The sequence below is a fragment of the Homalodisca vitripennis genome, chromosome 5 (assembly GCF_021130785.1).
Source record: "Homalodisca vitripennis isolate AUS2020 chromosome 5, UT_GWSS_2.1, whole genome shotgun sequence".
NCBI lineage: Eukaryota > Metazoa > Arthropoda > Insecta > Hemiptera > Cicadellidae > Homalodisca > Homalodisca vitripennis.
The window spans coordinates 27,883,570-27,900,357 of record NC_060211.1 but is presented as its reverse complement, the minus strand read 5'-3'; the positions used below and the strand labels follow the sequence as shown (position 1 = coordinate 27,900,357).

The 16,788-nt window shown below is 33.6% G+C and overlaps 1 protein-coding gene across 5 annotated transcripts in view; it reads right to left on the bottom strand.

Moving 5' to 3' along the window:
- The window catches only part of LOC124361890 (RING finger protein 17-like), a 78,684-nt gene that overhangs the window by 13,557 nt on the left and 48,339 nt on the right, over positions 1-16,788 (bottom strand). For 2 of the 5 annotated variants that reach the window (XM_046815942.1, XM_046815941.1), the window contains 6 exons: positions 15,531-15,590; positions 12,251-12,289; positions 7,265-7,466; positions 6,018-6,169; positions 4,660-4,803; positions 1,312-1,428 (listed from right to left, as the gene is read on the bottom strand). In XM_046815942.1, coding sequence (XP_046671898.1) covers positions 1,312-1,428; positions 4,660-4,803; positions 6,018-6,169; positions 7,265-7,466; positions 12,251-12,289; positions 15,531-15,590 — 714 coding nt within the window. The remainder of the gene's footprint in view (positions 1-1,311; positions 1,429-4,659; positions 4,804-6,017; positions 6,170-7,264; positions 7,467-12,250; positions 12,290-15,530; positions 15,591-16,788) is intronic. The other 3 variants (XM_046815943.1, XM_046815944.1, XM_046815945.1) reach the window with 3 other exon arrangements.

The window sequence follows — 16,788 nt, the reverse complement described above, 5'->3', positions numbered from 1 at the left end:
TGATCTCCCTGTACTATAGCTACAGTCAGATATGTTAGTCTACATACCACATAGTTTCCCCCTTCAGTTGCCAGGAGGCTGCAGCTGCACTTAACACTCTTGGCGTTGATCTCCCTGTACTATAGCTACAGTCAGATATGTTAGTCTACATACCACATAGTTTCCTCCCTTCAGTTGCCGGAGGCTGCAACTGCACTTGACACTCTTGGCCGTTGATCTCCCTGTACTATAGCTACAGTCAGATATGTTAGTCTACATACCACATAGTTTCCCCCCTCAGTTGCCGGAGGCTGCAACTGCACTTGACACTCTTGGCGCTGATCTCCCTGTACTATAGCTACAGTCAGATATGTTAGTCTACATACCACATAGTTTCCTCCCTCAGTTGCCGGAGGCTGCAACTGCACTTAACACTCTTGGCGTTGATCTCCCTGTACTATAGCTACAGTCAGATATGTTAGTCTACATACCACATAGTTTCCCCCCTCAGTTGCCGGAGGCTGCAGCTGCACTTGACACTCTTGGCGTTGATCTCCCTGTACTATAGCTACAGTCAGATATGTTAGTTCTACATACCACATAGTTTCCTCCCTCAGTTGCCGGAGGCTGCAAGTGCACTTAACACTTGGCGTTGATCTCCCTGTACTATAGCTACAGTCAGATATGTTAGTCTACATACCACATAGTTTCCTCCCTCAGTTGCCGGAGGCTGCAGCTGCACTTAACACTCTTGGCGTTGATCTCCCTGTACTATAGCTACAGTCAGATATGTTAGTCTACATACCACATAGTTTCCCCCCTCAGTTGCCGGAGGCTGCAGCTGCACTTAACACTCTTGGCGTTGATCTCCCTGTACTATAGCTACAGTCAGATATGTTAGTCTACATACCACATAGTTTCCTCCCTTCAGTTGCCGGAGGCTGCAGCTGCACTTAACACTCTTGGCGTTGATCTCCCTGTACTATAGCTACAGTCAGATATGTTAGTCTACATACCACATAGTTTCCTCCCTCAGTTGCCGGAGGCTGCAGCTGCACTTAACACTCTTGGCGTTGATCTCCCTGTACTATAGCTACAGTCAGATATGTTAGTCTACATACCACATAGTTTCCTCCCTCAGTTGCCGGAGGCTGCAGCTGCACTTAACACTCTTGGCGTTGATCTCCCTGTACTATAGCTACAGTCAGATATGTTAGTCTACATACCACATAGTTTCCCCCCTTCAGTTGCCGGAGGCTGCAGCTGCACTTGACACTCTTGGCGTTGATCTCCCTGTACTATAGCTACAGTCAGATATGTTAGTCTACATACCACATAGTTTCCTCCCTCAGTTGCCGGAGGCTGCAGCTGCACTTGACACTCTTGGGTCACAATCGTACCATGGATGAAGTCCAGAGCCTTGACTGGCCACTTGTTATCTGCAGACACCTGAACATAGCAGCGGGAAAGTGCGAATGAGCAAAAACTGTGATCAACAAAACTTGTTTTACTTCAACAACTGTAATTACTTTTTAAAACTAAAAGCAAATTAAAGGTTATCATAACAAACCAAACCAGATGACATGAGGACAAGTGATTTACATACAGGGTGTTTCAGAACTCTTGTCAAATATTTTAGGGAATCAGTCCTATGATTAAAGTATTTTAACCGTACGTTTTTGGTATTCTATCTATATGTGTGTTTATTATAAAAAATCTTTTTCTTTACAGAACTTACTCAAAACTAAATTTTGCGTGGAAGTTTATCCGTTTAACTATGGCCATTATATCAAGCGAAGTCTCAAAAATCCTAAGCCATTTAGGCAAAATGTAAGTTTTGTGAACTACTCATAACTGGGCTATTTTCTATGTTATTAAGCTAATTCACTTTTGTTTTCTTATTAAACGTAGTTCACAGAAATATAAAAAACAAAATAATATCTTAAAAATTATTTTTTTAATATATAAAAAAAATAAAGTAAAATTTCAAGTTTATTGATGAAAACTATACAGTTTGAAGAAAATATTTTACACACAACTATCTGTTCATTTTATGATAAATTTAATTCTTAACCCAAGTAAACAAAAATTACATAGGCCTACTTTATTTACAAGTTGAGTAACATAAATTTTTGTAAGAACGTGTCATTTTTCCTTTTTGTCATTTCTGTCCACGTAAATGTAACATGAGCTTTGAAATTCACAGTACTTAACATAAAATACAAAACCAAAGTTATTTGTGATAAAATAATTAAAACTGTTTATAGCCAATAATAAAAAAAAATTAATATAATATTTACATTACTAGAAAATGTTTTCAGAAATGTGAAGATAGCTATCACACAAATTGTAGTCACTGCCCACATCCACGATACCTGGAATTAAATTACTAATTATTGGTGTATTTTCGCATATAGGAGACTTTAAACGATTTCTTTTACTCATTTTCAAATCAAATAAATAACAAACTAAAATTTAACTGCCGTACTTTACACCAATTTGACCTAAAAACATGAACCAAGGTGGAATATTCACAATGTACTGAAATACAGCTGTCTGTGGCAATCTGTGAGTAGTCAACTGAGATGAATTGCAATTTCTCAATCACAGACTGAGAAAATACAAAGTCAAAGCTTTATAAACTAATATATTTCGATGTAATACATCTTTGTACACAAGTCTGTGGAATTTCAAAAGGATTTGGTAAAACAGATGGCTAGTACAATAATAAAAAGTGCAAGTTCGCACTACACGGACTTCGGGGAGTTGACACCATTTTGTGACGTCCATAAAATATGGATGTCGGGATTAAAAGGGTTAATTAATAATAATGAATGTTTACACAAATTATAATGACAATTTTTACATTAATTCACTTTAAGATTGGGGCTAAACATGTTTATTTAAAAAAACGCAAAACATGAAAGAAATATATATATATGTATATATATATATATATATATATATATATATACATACACACACACACATTACACATATATATATACAGGGTGATTCAAAACTAAACGGCAATCTCTCGGGAGCTTATTCTATAGCTAAAAACAAGTAAAAAAGTTCATATAACCATATGCCCGGAAACGCTTCGTTAGCGAGTTACGCCTAGCGAAAGATTTCGCCCGGATTTCAGAACCCTTGGTGAAGTCAGGCCGTATAAAAATGGTAAAGGTAGTTACAAAGATACAAATACGATTGTTTTTTATGTTTTTATATCTGACAAATTTATTAAAATTCGTCCCAGAGCTGTAAATGCAATACTTTCAGAGATATCTTACGTAAAACACAAGAATTGGTGCAAAGAAATAACACATTTTTGTGTTTAACGTAAGATTACTTCCATAAATGTTAAATAAAGGTCATTTTTTTTCTTAAACAGATTTGTAGAACATTTAATTCTGAAAAGATTCATGTGAATTACTTAGGAAAAAAAAATTAATAATAGGTATTGAAATTTAGCTTTATTTAAAAATAAAACAGACGCACAAAAATGCATATTCTTATCTGCATAAAATATTAACTAATCGGATTTTTTCGGACTGATGATAAAAACTTGCAGTCCACGTAGCTCCTGAACCATTAGAGATATAGAAAAACTCTAAAATGCAAAAATGTCTTATTTTGTAGTGTAGAATATAAAAACAACATAAAATACAGGGTGTTCCATCAAATATTTTAAAGTTGGCCGCCATATTGGCAAAAATTTTGAAAACTTCCAGTCCACGTAGCTCCTGAACCATTAGAGATATTGAAAAACTCTCAAAAGCAAAAATGTATTATTTTGTTGAGTAGAATCTAAAAACAACATAAAATACAGGGTGTTCCATAAGAGATTTTAAAGTTGACCGCCATATTGGAAAATGGCGGCCATCTTCAAAAAATTTGAAAGTGTATCCCTGAGTGAAACTTAAAATTGAGCAAGTTCCAAATTTAAAGTGTGGTGCTAAGTCGTGTAATTAAAAAGTTAGCTATTGGATCACTTTAAAAAACTCACCCTGTATATATATATAAACCATCTCGTTGTGACACAGTCAATGTTCTGTAACATTAAAGTTGTAAAGTCCTTACCATGAGTTTTATAACTTTGTTTATTCTGGCTATTTCTGTTGTAATTTGAACATTGTGAGGCTGAATTGGTTATGGTAACATAAAAAATGTCAGAAACCCTGTTCCATCTGTTAGTTGTCATAGTTCCTCGTCCAATAATCTGAGTTAAATTCCTTTTTTGTTAGTTGTGCGTTTCTTTGTGCTGGGTGTATAATGTTCACTGGTTTTATTTCCTAGCGATTTGATTTTACTAATTTTCTGCGTGTTTCAACTATTTGAACTAGACCAGCTGTTGGAAACGGCAATATCAAATAAAAACATCCTCCTCCATACAATGAATGTATCTGGTGTCAGTTTTGTAATTAAATAACAATTTTTCAAATAATCTGGCCAAATAAAAAAAATCCAAACAGATAAAACGCAGGACTTCAGTTTCAATTCGTAAAGGAAACAATTCACTGTAATATACATCAACAGACTTACTAACCTCTATTTTTATACGAAATGTGAATTTACACACGAGAGTTACAAGACACTAAACCCGCTGACACTAAAAGGGAAATTGGTTTTTGCAACTGTAACAACAAAACTGTGAGATGGGTTGAATATGCGACTGACCGGTATGATGCCCTCTGTGAGACATCTGTGACACTGCAGAGGGGTGTGGCCCATGAGGATGCGTTTGCGCAGCTGGTCCGAGTGTAACACCTCCGTGTTCCCATAGTCCACAAACAGCACCTCTATTTGTTCATCACTAATCACCTGCAACCATTTCCAAAATGTACAAAGCAGTTTTATAAAATATATTTAGTATACTTCTAGTTAACAACAAAAAAAAAAAAACAACTTTTACATGCTAATCTCAATACAGTTTGTGTGATATGGATTATAATGGATTATACACAAATAACGTAAAACATATAACTAACAATTTCATTGACGGAGTTGTTTTCATACTAAAAATTAATATATTAACTCTCCCGCTGCTTCAGACTGGATTCCGATCTCTTTTTACACTTCCTGAACTGCTTTAGACCGAAATCTGGTCCCTTATCAGGCATTACATAATATGTGCGTAGCCGCTACAGGTGCTTCTAACATGTCTTGTATTATATATCACTATACAGAGGAGACTGTAGCCTACCTCTATGGAATCGTTTCCAGATATTATACTGCTTTGACACATTATAATTTATTTGTGAATCAATAATGTAGTGCCATCAGCTGTTTGTGTTTTTGATGTCAGTTTGTTGATATTTCAGATTGAAAGGGAATAGTAGTGATACCAAATGTGTGTTTTCAAGTAGGTGTAACTTATTTAGAACAAATAGTACTATATTTTTAATAGTTGTCAAGTGATAAAAGGAAGAAGAGAAGAAGTAGACTGTGCCCACTATGCAGTCTGTGTGTTAAAATATTGACTTAGCACACAACACAGATTATTTAGTTTATTAAATTTTACAAATTATAGCAGAACTAAATATGAGTTGAGTAGTGAATTTAAAAATGAGCTTAAGGAGGAGGGGAATGATATAATGAGAGATGGAAAGGAATTAGACAATCTGTCGATTAACAACGACACTGGGCTAATAAAAACACAAGACAGATGGGAATGGCAGAACATAATTACCATAATAATGCATCTGTGTATTTCAATACAGACTCACGTATTTTACGTATATGTAAAACAAACTTTGCCTCAATACCAGTTACCTACCCTCTGTTTCATGGAATGCAATACAGATCTGACAAACAGCCTAGTCCTAGTTGTGTAGCTTGGGCTCTGAACCTTCCATCTTACAAACTAGTACAGGTTGTGGTTAATACCTACCTTCACAACTTTGCCACGATACCAGTTGCCATCTGGTTCATAGAATGCAATGCAGATCTGACAAACAGCCTAATCCAGTTGTGTAGCTTGGGCTCTGAACCTTCCATCTTACAAACTAGTACTACAGGTTGTGGTTAATACCTACCTTCACAACTTTGCCACGATACCAGTTGCCATCTGGTTCATAGAATGCAATGCAGATCTGACCAACAACCCAGTCTTTGTCATGTGGCTTCGGCTCTGATCCTTTGAATATTGTTTCTAATGCTCTCTTGATGAGTTGCAGAGTGCTTTGGGCTGGAATTAAAATACAGAAAACAGAACTTTAATACTTGAGACAACTCTAGTTTACTTTATTGATAAAATATTCATAATTTTGCTTAAGGCCTCATATGATATTTATTGTAAATGGTATAATTACTTTTCAGCCATGCCGGGATAATTTGTAACTGTGTAATAATAGTGGATGACATATAATGGCTAGCCAAACTGACAGACGAGACGTGATTTTAATCCTCCGATCTGACAGAGACAGCTGCTATGGCTCCCGGAGCTCAAAGTAAAATGTTATATATATGAATATTAAATATAAATACACATTTCAAAACTGAATTTATTCGAACAATATTTTAGATAAAAAATATTATTTTTGAGTTCTAAAATAAAACTCAATAATAGATCAATAAAATAATATAGCCTGTTTGGAGCACGGCAGAATGAACAAACTGTAATTGAGACGCATATTATTACATGTATTTAAATAAATTAACAGAATTTAATTGCAAAGTCCATATTTTTCCCCGTGTAAAAGTCAAACATTTTACGCAAAAGGGGACATTACAGAAAAATATTATGGTAAATAAAAAGTTCGGGAATTCCCCATTGTTGTGGATGTGTTAAGATACCATCTGGAAAATAGCAAAAATAAATACAATTTTTTTAAAAACCACACAAGAAATTATAGGCATCTAAAATAGTTACCTTAGGAATGTTTGTAAACAGACTGAAGGAAAAAGCGACTGAAGACTGTTAAGTCTCATATATAAATATATACCATTTGAGAATTAAGAAAAAATATTTTCTAAATTAAATAAAACTTAAAGCAAATATCTTTTATAAATGAAATACAAATTTTAAATTACGTATGACTTAACCCTTTTGCTGCCAACGTCCAATATTTATGTGAAAGAGAAGAGAGACGAGCAGAGGGTTTACAAACAGAAACTTCAAGTGAGCCCAAAGAATCAAGTAGTGGAAGGTGTGTTTAAGGTGTACTGAAATGTACTATTTATGGCATTCACAGCTATATCTGAATATGTTATAGTATTAACAAAATACCTATCATAAATATCCAGCTAAACGTTACTTGTAACAAGAATGAAAAGTTCTCACCATCGGCATCTTGGAGGTAGATAGCACACTCATCATCAACATAAGAAGGAATTGCAGTGAATTCCAGTTTCTTGAATGGTAGAGCAGGTTTCCAGTCTGTGATGGAATTACCTGTGTCATTTGGTGTGTGTTTCGGTAAGTTACTTCCGATGTTGGATAGAGGTTTCCTCTGGTACGTGTTATGTTGTTTACGATTCTCAATCTATAACATTAAAACTAAACTCTCAAGTACTAACCACTAAATGTATGGCAACAAGAAAATAGTAACGAATGTATCCACAAATACTGACAAAAAAGAACTGAGAATGTGAACTAATACAGAGTGCCATGATTAAGTATCAGAAGTTAACAACATTAATAACTCAATTAGTACATTTTAAGTGAGTGATGATATTCGGTAAAACATTTACTACTCAGTTATTAATTACCAAAGTAAAATAAACTTGGTATCAAAATGTCCATCTAAATCTAACCCATATTTCACTATTCTCATTAATTTTTAATAAAATCTCAAGTTTTTAAATAAGTAAAGTTAAAAAATTTCACAGGGTTACCATTTTTTAAATCTGTTATTATATATGATATTACTCTGAAGTTTTTCAAATCAGGTCTTAATTAAACTAAGAATTTTGCAAAGTTTGAACTTCATATTTTTATTCAATTTAAAGATATAATTATGTGCTTAAATAAAAAAAAAACAAACAGACAGGTACACTAAGCGAGGTAAGACTATATTTTCTATTTCTTATTTATTTTGACTTGAAAAATCAGATGGTGGTTTGATAGAGTAATTTATTAGATACCCTGTAAAGAGACGTTTCATCTCAAGCTTACTAGAAATCAGGGTGATTCATACCCTTATTATACTAACAAAATAATAGGTTTGTAATGTTTATTTTGTTAACAATTTTATTAAGTTTATTAAAACTCTGTTTTATACTTATTATTATTTTTTTGCCATTATATGGCACATTTTACTTAGTTAAATATTTGATGATGGAAAACATTTCATAGGTTTTAACTTAAGTTACGTTAACAGGTCACTGTAATGGATGCAAGTGTACTCCAGCAGCTTTATTGTTTCTGCTTTATGAGTACTTACCTAATCACTGAAATCTAAAATTGTGTTAAATATTTGTACTCACTATAAAAGTAAACCAAAATAAAATAATAAACAATGTTTACATAGAACAGTTCATTACATTAGAAATGCTTTATTAATTAATATTTCACAACTTTAGAGACCAAGGTGGGTTTTTGTCGCTACTTTAAAGACCAGTGTGCTTGAAGGGGTTTTCGAAATAAGAATAGGAGTATATTCATCCCAGGGACCCTAAGAATGTCCATGTCAAAATTGTACCTAATTGGTTGAACTGTTTAAGCGTGAAAGAAAAAAAAATCAAGTTTTGAGTAATTGTAACAAAAATAAATCATGTTAATTATACAAAAAAACAATAATTGAAGTAACGTTTAATAAATAATGAAAATTATTTCATGATGGTCATTACTGCACATATTTATAAATTAAATTATGGATGATTTTAAATCTTAAAAAATGTTTTAATTCTTTTTAGACTGAGGTGTCCTGCGAACCACAACAAAATTATAAAAAGACGCACGCTAGACGTACATGTACTTTATTATAAAGTGGTCTCTAACACTCAAGCTTTAAGTTGAACCAGAAATTTATTTTAAAGACAAATATACATAATTGAGTGCCTTCACTTAGTGTTTGGCTATTTAATATACGTAACTGTCTCGTAATTGCAGTGTTAATGTGCAGGCCTTTGAAAACTTGTATCTTACTTACTAAATACTTCTAAATTTAACTTTTAACTGCTTAAATTTGTAACTCTACACCATTCTTGAATCCACCAAAGATACACACAAAAATTCATTAAGGGCAGTCTGACATGAAAAAAAATTTTTTTTGGGGAATTTTGGTTTTTTATTTATTAATATTCTTTAGAATTTTCTCTTTAAAATGGTATATAATATACCTTATTACTATAATATTAACCTTATATAAAAAATATATATATAAAGGCTTGCAACTGTTGTTTTGGCGTTGAGCACCACTCCTTATAGTAAACAACAATCTATAAAATAGATATTAATTGGTTTTGTTATGTTGGTACTGTTTTGCTTTTAGTCTGGTTTTAGCTGATATCACACACTGTCAGCAATATGACAGATGTCATCTGTTGTTATTATTTTATGTTGGAGGTTATTGTGAAGTTTTGAAATACTGTGTTTTGTGATTTGCAAGTTTCCCTGTTGTTTTTATTTGTAAAGGAGTTTATTGTAATTGAATGTAGATTAAAATGGGTAATAAGAAGAGAGTAGGAACTAAGAAACTATGTTACAAGAAGAAGACTGTTGTTCGTAGCAAGAAAACAGTAGTAACTTCAGGTAATGAAGAGGATAGGCCTAGAACACCCAAAGTTGTTTCCACATCCAATGAGAAATTGAGCCCTAACCTAGCCTGCTATGATAATTCAACTGATACCTTACAGTTATGACATAGTAAACATTGTACAGCTAGAATCAGTTTTGAAAGATGTTGCAGTGTGTAGGGTTTGTCATGGCAACCTATCATTTAGTCGAAAACCATTAGCAGGGCTCGCAGTACAAATTTTCCGTCTCCTGTACCTGTGGCATGACAAAAGCTTTTGACAACTGTCCCAAAGCAACAGATATTAGGCCTAGGCCTATTGAGGCACCAAGCAAAAGTTCACAATGCTACTATGACTTGAACCTAAGGTTAGTATACGGCTTGCGTTGTGTAATAGGAAAGGGCTATACTGCTGCCCAAACTCTTTGCGGCATGATGAATTTACCCGCTCCGCCCAGCAAGTTCAATCAACATGAACAGTTTTTGTCCAGCCATGTAGAAAGTGTGTGTGAAAACTCTATGAAGAGAGCAGTGACAGAAGCAGTTATTGAAAATGGAAATTCTAATGACTTATGTGTTGCGGTTGACGGAAGCTGGCAAAAGCGAGGCCACACCTCGCTAAATGGCGTTGTCACAATTACTTCAGCAGATATACGGGTAAAAGTAATAGATATTTATTCAATGTCAAAATACTGTAACTGCCCTCAGAGAACAAGCAACCAACACTTAGAAATATGCAAGGCAAATTATGTAGGTAGCAGTGGAGGTATGGAAGCTGAAGGTGCGACTGCAATGTTCAAAAGATCCGAGACTAAATACGGTGTTCGCTATGTGGAGTACCTTGGAGATGGTGACTCCAATGGCTATGCAGCAGTTGTGGCAGAAGCACCATATGGCCCAGATGTGTCCATTCAGAAGTTGGAATGTGTAGGACACGTCCAGAAGAGGATGGGGACAAGAATAAGGGACTTTATCATGAAAAATAAAGGCTTGAAGCTTTCTGACGGAAAATCTCTTTCTGGGAAAGGTAGGCTAACAGGGAAGGCGATCCAACAAATCCAAATATACTATGGACTAGCCATCCGTAGGAATACACACAGCGTGGAAGCCATGAGGCGAGCAGTTTGGGCGTTGTACTGTCATGTTCAGTCTACTAACGATACGCCTTTACATATTTTATGCCCAGACACCGAAGACACATGGTGTAAGTATAAACAAAGCCGCCAAAGAAAAAAACTAAATATGACCACAGCCAGCATTTTCACCTCTCACCTGTTTCTAATGAAAGCAATCAAACCTATTTTTAAATCTTTGTGCAGCCTAGAACTACTCAGAAAATTGTCTCAAAGGAAAATCTCAAAATTCTAATGAGTCTATGAATAATGTCATTTGGGCTCGGCTCCCTAAAACGCACCTTTGTTACACTAGGTGCTCTTAGGCTAGGTGTCTATGAGGCAGTCCTATCATTCAATGATGGGTACAGCTCCAAAGTGAAAGTTTTAGAGCACATTGGGCTAGAACCAGGACTGAATTATGCGGTTAGCTTTAAAACGTCTCGGACACCCAGCGGATTCGCAAAGCAGATAAAAGCGGCTACCGACATTGAAAAAAAAATCAGGCAATCAAGGACTTTAGCCAAAAGGAAGCTGGAGGATCTGTATCAAGAAGCAGAGGATCCAGACAACCCTTCCTACAGTGCAGGCCATCATTAAACCAAGGTATGAGTCCAAAATATGCTACCTTCTTGCTTTTTCTTGATTTGCCGAAACTTGTTTATTTTTTAACTTTGGGGCCCTATAACTCAAAAAAACTACTAGGCCTACCCAGTCAAATTTTTATACAGTATTCTACTTACTATTGCCTAGTTCCCCTCATGGGAATTTTATAAATATCTCTTGTCAATGAGGCACAGTAAACATTTTTTACTTATAAAAAAGTTAGTTAAAAACAATAAATTATTAAAAAAATTATAACTTTTTAATTTTTTTTTCAAATTTAAAAACCTCATGATAAGACCTAGATTATAAGCTATTTAATAAGTAAAATAAAAAATCAGGACTCTATCTATAACCATTACAGAGATATAGGTTCCCAAGTTAACATTATGTTCTTATGGAGGTCGGACTGCCCTTAAAATCGGTCCAGCCGTTTATGAGTTCAGATACATTCACAAGCACAAAAAAATGTATATATATATATATATAAGATTAAATTAAAAAATTAGATTTAATTGCTATTGTATTGAGTATTAATTAAAATTAAAATTTGGAATATAACATAAACGTTATTGGTGTATTTTACCAGGAGTGTTATTGGTGTGTTTGACCACTAACAGGGATTTAGGATATGGACACTTTTACCCCAACTAAGTGTTTTTATTGGTGTATTCGGTTACTTTATGACTAATAATCATGAACTAATTGTATCTGAGCCTTGACTAATGTAACAACTGAAGTACTCACATATCTTGGTTACAAATAATAATTTTGGTACCAAAGCCAGAACCAATTCAAAATAGCTAATTTCTAGTGACAAGTTGGAGGAAAATAATTATAATCTTATAAAATGTATACAAACTAAAAAAGACGTACCTTTTCTAGTTCTGATACGTATGGAGAGGAAGAAGCAACCTGTAAAAATAGACGTATTTCAAAAATCTAAATTAACACAGAACTAGTAATTTATATTTAACACGAAAAAAGTTAACTGAGATGTGTGAGCACAACAGTTTTAATGTTAAACTGAGAAAAGTGAAATGGTCAAGAATTTACCCTTGAAGTGATTACACTTTGTAAAAATCTACAATTTACAATAATATATGCAAACAATCATGTTTGTTTGCATATATTGTTTAAACAAACGGTCTCACTCAAGCTGCCAATTGGAAAAATCCACATCACCACGTCAGTTTTAGCACATTTTCAATAAAATTTGTATCCAATAAAAATACTTTACGTCCAAGATATTAATTGTAGATTAAGTTTTCCAAGAAAGTGATGATTGAGAGTAAGAGGACATGTTACTCAGATATATAAAACAATGGTCGCCAGGTTCATTTGAAGTTTCACATCCATTTTTATGTTTTATTAATTGCATACTACATTATTTGTAATTAACATCTACTCTCGCTCAATCTTCACCTTTATCATTGTATTCTCAAGGAAAATCAGACCACTACCTATCACTGTTTGATTTTGTGTACCTTATTCAGCATTTTTATTACCCAGTACGGAGTACTAATTCTGATACTACAGGGGTTCTGTTAAACTCTCATCAAAACACTTCTTGAAGCTTGTAAACACTCAATTTATAACAACAAAATGATAACGTGCTTGTTTTTTTTGATAAATGTTATGCATTAACCCATTGGGGAAGACATAAAAGCTGGTTACGTACAGAGTGATCTGGGATGAATGCCGAGCTACCAGCTGGTTCCACAGTCAATTTAGCCATTCTTTATTGTTATAGGCTGTTCTAGAACATATCTGTTAGGTATCTTTGCTATGGTCTTCACTGGTTCTTTTATTAAGAGGAATATGCATTTAATTTAGTTTTGTTACTGGCAGCACTGAATCAATCACCTATTTGTTCGAGAGCTTTGTAATTTTTTTCGATTATCAGCTACTACATGCGAGGTTAGGTGTGTTGTTTGTTTTTGTTTTGATGAGAGATTGATCGTAATGTTTGTAAAAAAAAAACTGTTGGATTCTGTTGTTGCTTTGTTATTAGTTACATGGACAATTCTGATATCAGTGACAGTGATGGAAGTGTGGAAGATGTAAATATTTCACATTGAAGGATGAAGGTTTTTGGATAATTAATAAATTATACACTATGTTTTATTATTTGTGTAGTAATTTTGAGTACAATAAAAAAAATCTTACAAACAAGAAGTTTCAATAAGTAAATGACCAGCAAAATCGTAAAAAATATTACTCATATATTTCAATTTTGTTTTTGAGCTTATTATTTTAGATATGCACAAACATTTTTATTTATGTAAAAAATAATGTCATATTTTAGGTAACTTAAACTATGTTAAAGTTAGAAAGTGATTAAAATAATTGTCTTAAAAACTTTATAATATACAAATGTTTCCAAAATTAACAATAAAAAATTAATTATTTTATTACAAATATAGTATTTAATAAATTAAATAAAGATTTAACCGTAAAGATAGTGGTAAAAAATATAATTCTATCTTTTTTGGATTCTGTTTCAGACAGCTTTAACCAGTCTTACATTGTTGCCCAATTTAATTGCCATCACCTCAATTTACTTGAGCTCCTGCAGATGTTTCAATAAATATTTTCTCAATGGGTTGAGTGCAGTAACACCCATTACTTCTTATCGTGCAAGTATGGCTATCTTACTGGCAAGAATGCTGTAATCTATTGATGAAAAATAAAAATAAAATCTGAATCAGATCTTCAATTACAGATCTGAACAATTATGAACACTATTTTCACCAAGATTTAAAATATTCACATATTGATTAATTAATAAAGTGTTTGAAAAAAAGAGAGGAGAGGGTACAAACAGCATTATACAAAGCACAATACGCTATTCTCTCTAGAAGAAATCATGCAAGTGCCTGCGGTTACAATAAAAGTATCGGAAAAAGAACACAAAAAACGATACAAATGTGGAGGAATAGTTTGCAATAATTTGCAACTGATTTTTACAAAAAATTAACAGAGAGCTACTGAAAACAAAGATAAAAATTTATATATAGTTAGATGGTGATTTGTGATTCATGGAATAGGGGCATTTTTAAGTTTATTACATCATGTAATACAAGTGTATTAATATGAACCACTTACAGACTGCCACTTGTAGCAAATGGAAATAGTTCACAGAACAATGGGATTAAGATGAATCAGCAGTACTTATGTCTATCAATCATCAGCACTATGTGGGTTCTATGTTTCGATAATTAAGTGCCACATTCAAATGTTCAGTAATCATTACTTTAACACGTTCAATGTGGCACGAGTTACCAGAGACTCGTAGTACACTTTTAGTTGAAAACCCTAACGGATTTAAATAAACTTACTTAATTTTGCAGAACATGTATTTTTAACAGGTTTACCGATTTAATTGACTTTATTGCATTTGAGGAACGGGTGGCTCGTGTCGCACATGAATTATTTTGCTTCAGTTATTTCCCCTGTTCATACAGATTTTAGCTGCTGACATTGTCTGCTACGTTATTGTATCAGTCTACAAGATACAGGGTAGAGCTTTACGTTTGACGTGTTTTAGACCTTTTTTCCAATAATTCTATACTTCTATAATTGAATACAAACAGTTTGCAGCAATGAGTCTCGGATGATAAATTCGGAGTTAAAAAGTTCTGCCAATTTCAGCTAGAGGGCTCTAGTGCTGACTTATTCTACGCTATTAGATGCTAAAGTCCACAATGTTTATGAGTCACTGGTGAATCATATCGCAATGCGAGGAAGATTACCAAATTTAACAATGCAGCGAATGTAGTACATGCTTTGTGCTGGTAAGGAAGAAACAGTCAACAGTTACTTGGCATGTAGATAATTTAAGTTTTATTCTTTACCATTGGTGCCTGTATTGGTAGCTGATCAATACGGATGGATGCAATTAAAAATGCAGCAAACAAAAGTGTTTGGAAAATAATTTGCTGAAAATGTATTGCTCATGTGATTTTTATATCTCAATAATTACGAGAAATGTTTGTAGCTAGAAAACCAGGTAGTAAATATATTCTTATTTTAAAGGGAAACTCTGAATTCCTTACCAAAGTTTTGCAGAGTAACTACGCCTACATTGTTATGCTTAACCAAACCAAACAACTACATTGAAAGCAAAATCATCAACAGCTCTGGAAACACCTACCTCAGAGGGGACATTTGCTGGAGGACTTGGGATTCCTGTGGTGTTTGTAGTTTTTGATTTCTAAGACAGGTAATAAAAAAATTATTGTTTTAAAAAGAAAACTGTAGTCTATTTTGTAGAATGTGCAATATAAATAAACAAAACGACAATATACATAACAATAAACATCACTTCTACATGAATAACCAGTTTAAATTATGAATACAGGGAGATAAATATAAAAATAGAGAGAAAAGTATTTTAAGGGCTGGCTTATTTAATGTACTTCAAAAATATTGTTAGAAGATGCAAATATTTTTAACCTCTACAAAATTACAATATAAATAAGAAGTAAAATAGTTGTTGGGTTTAAATGCATAATAAATAATATAATTCCGAAATTAAATGAAAAGAAATTATGTATCAAATATTATACAAGTTTTTTTTCAGCTGTATTATACTATGTTAACATTGAAGAATAAATGCCTTGAAGAGCTCCAATATATTATACTTTGTACGGCTTTTAGTTTTAACCTGTTGATGAGTGCAGCAAAACATACACAAATGAGTGCGCACGGCATTTGCCGTTTGGTCCCGTATGAGGAAGCAAGGCATTTTCCGTTGCAGACTAATGACTGTCAGTTCGTTCTCACTGACTTATCGTGACGTCTAGCGGAGATTTTTGGAACTTTTCAGTTGTTCCTAATAGTGTCGCTGTACAGTGTTGCTAGTCCTGTATCGTGGTGGCACCTGGTGATAACTTTAAAAACTATTTTACGGAGGCGGGACACAAGACCCGCTACGCCTCCAAGGTCGCCATTTTATAAGGCCACTCCCCCAGAATGACAAAGAAGCGTCAACTACTCAGGCAGTGCTATGTGTGCATGCAAACACACCACTCGAACTGGTCAAAGAAGAAAAGAAACAAACTATGAATGTTTAACAAGTAAGGTCGCCCTTTGTATATATCCTTGTTTTGAGCAGTATCACACACACTAGCAATGTTTTAAACAAGGTTATTGCTTTTAACAATCCACAATGTATTTTTATATACATTTAAAGTATAATAAACAAGTTTATTAACATTTAAAAGTTTTTTTTTGTTTTACTCCCTAAAAGTTAACAAAACACTTTTACTGGTCAATGACGCACTCAGTATGGACCGTCATAGCGGCACGGCAAATGCTGTGCGCACTCGTCAACAGGTTAAGAAACAATGTGTTTTATAATTTAACATTTTTGCTGAGTTAAACACTAAATTTGAAGATTCTTGAAGGAT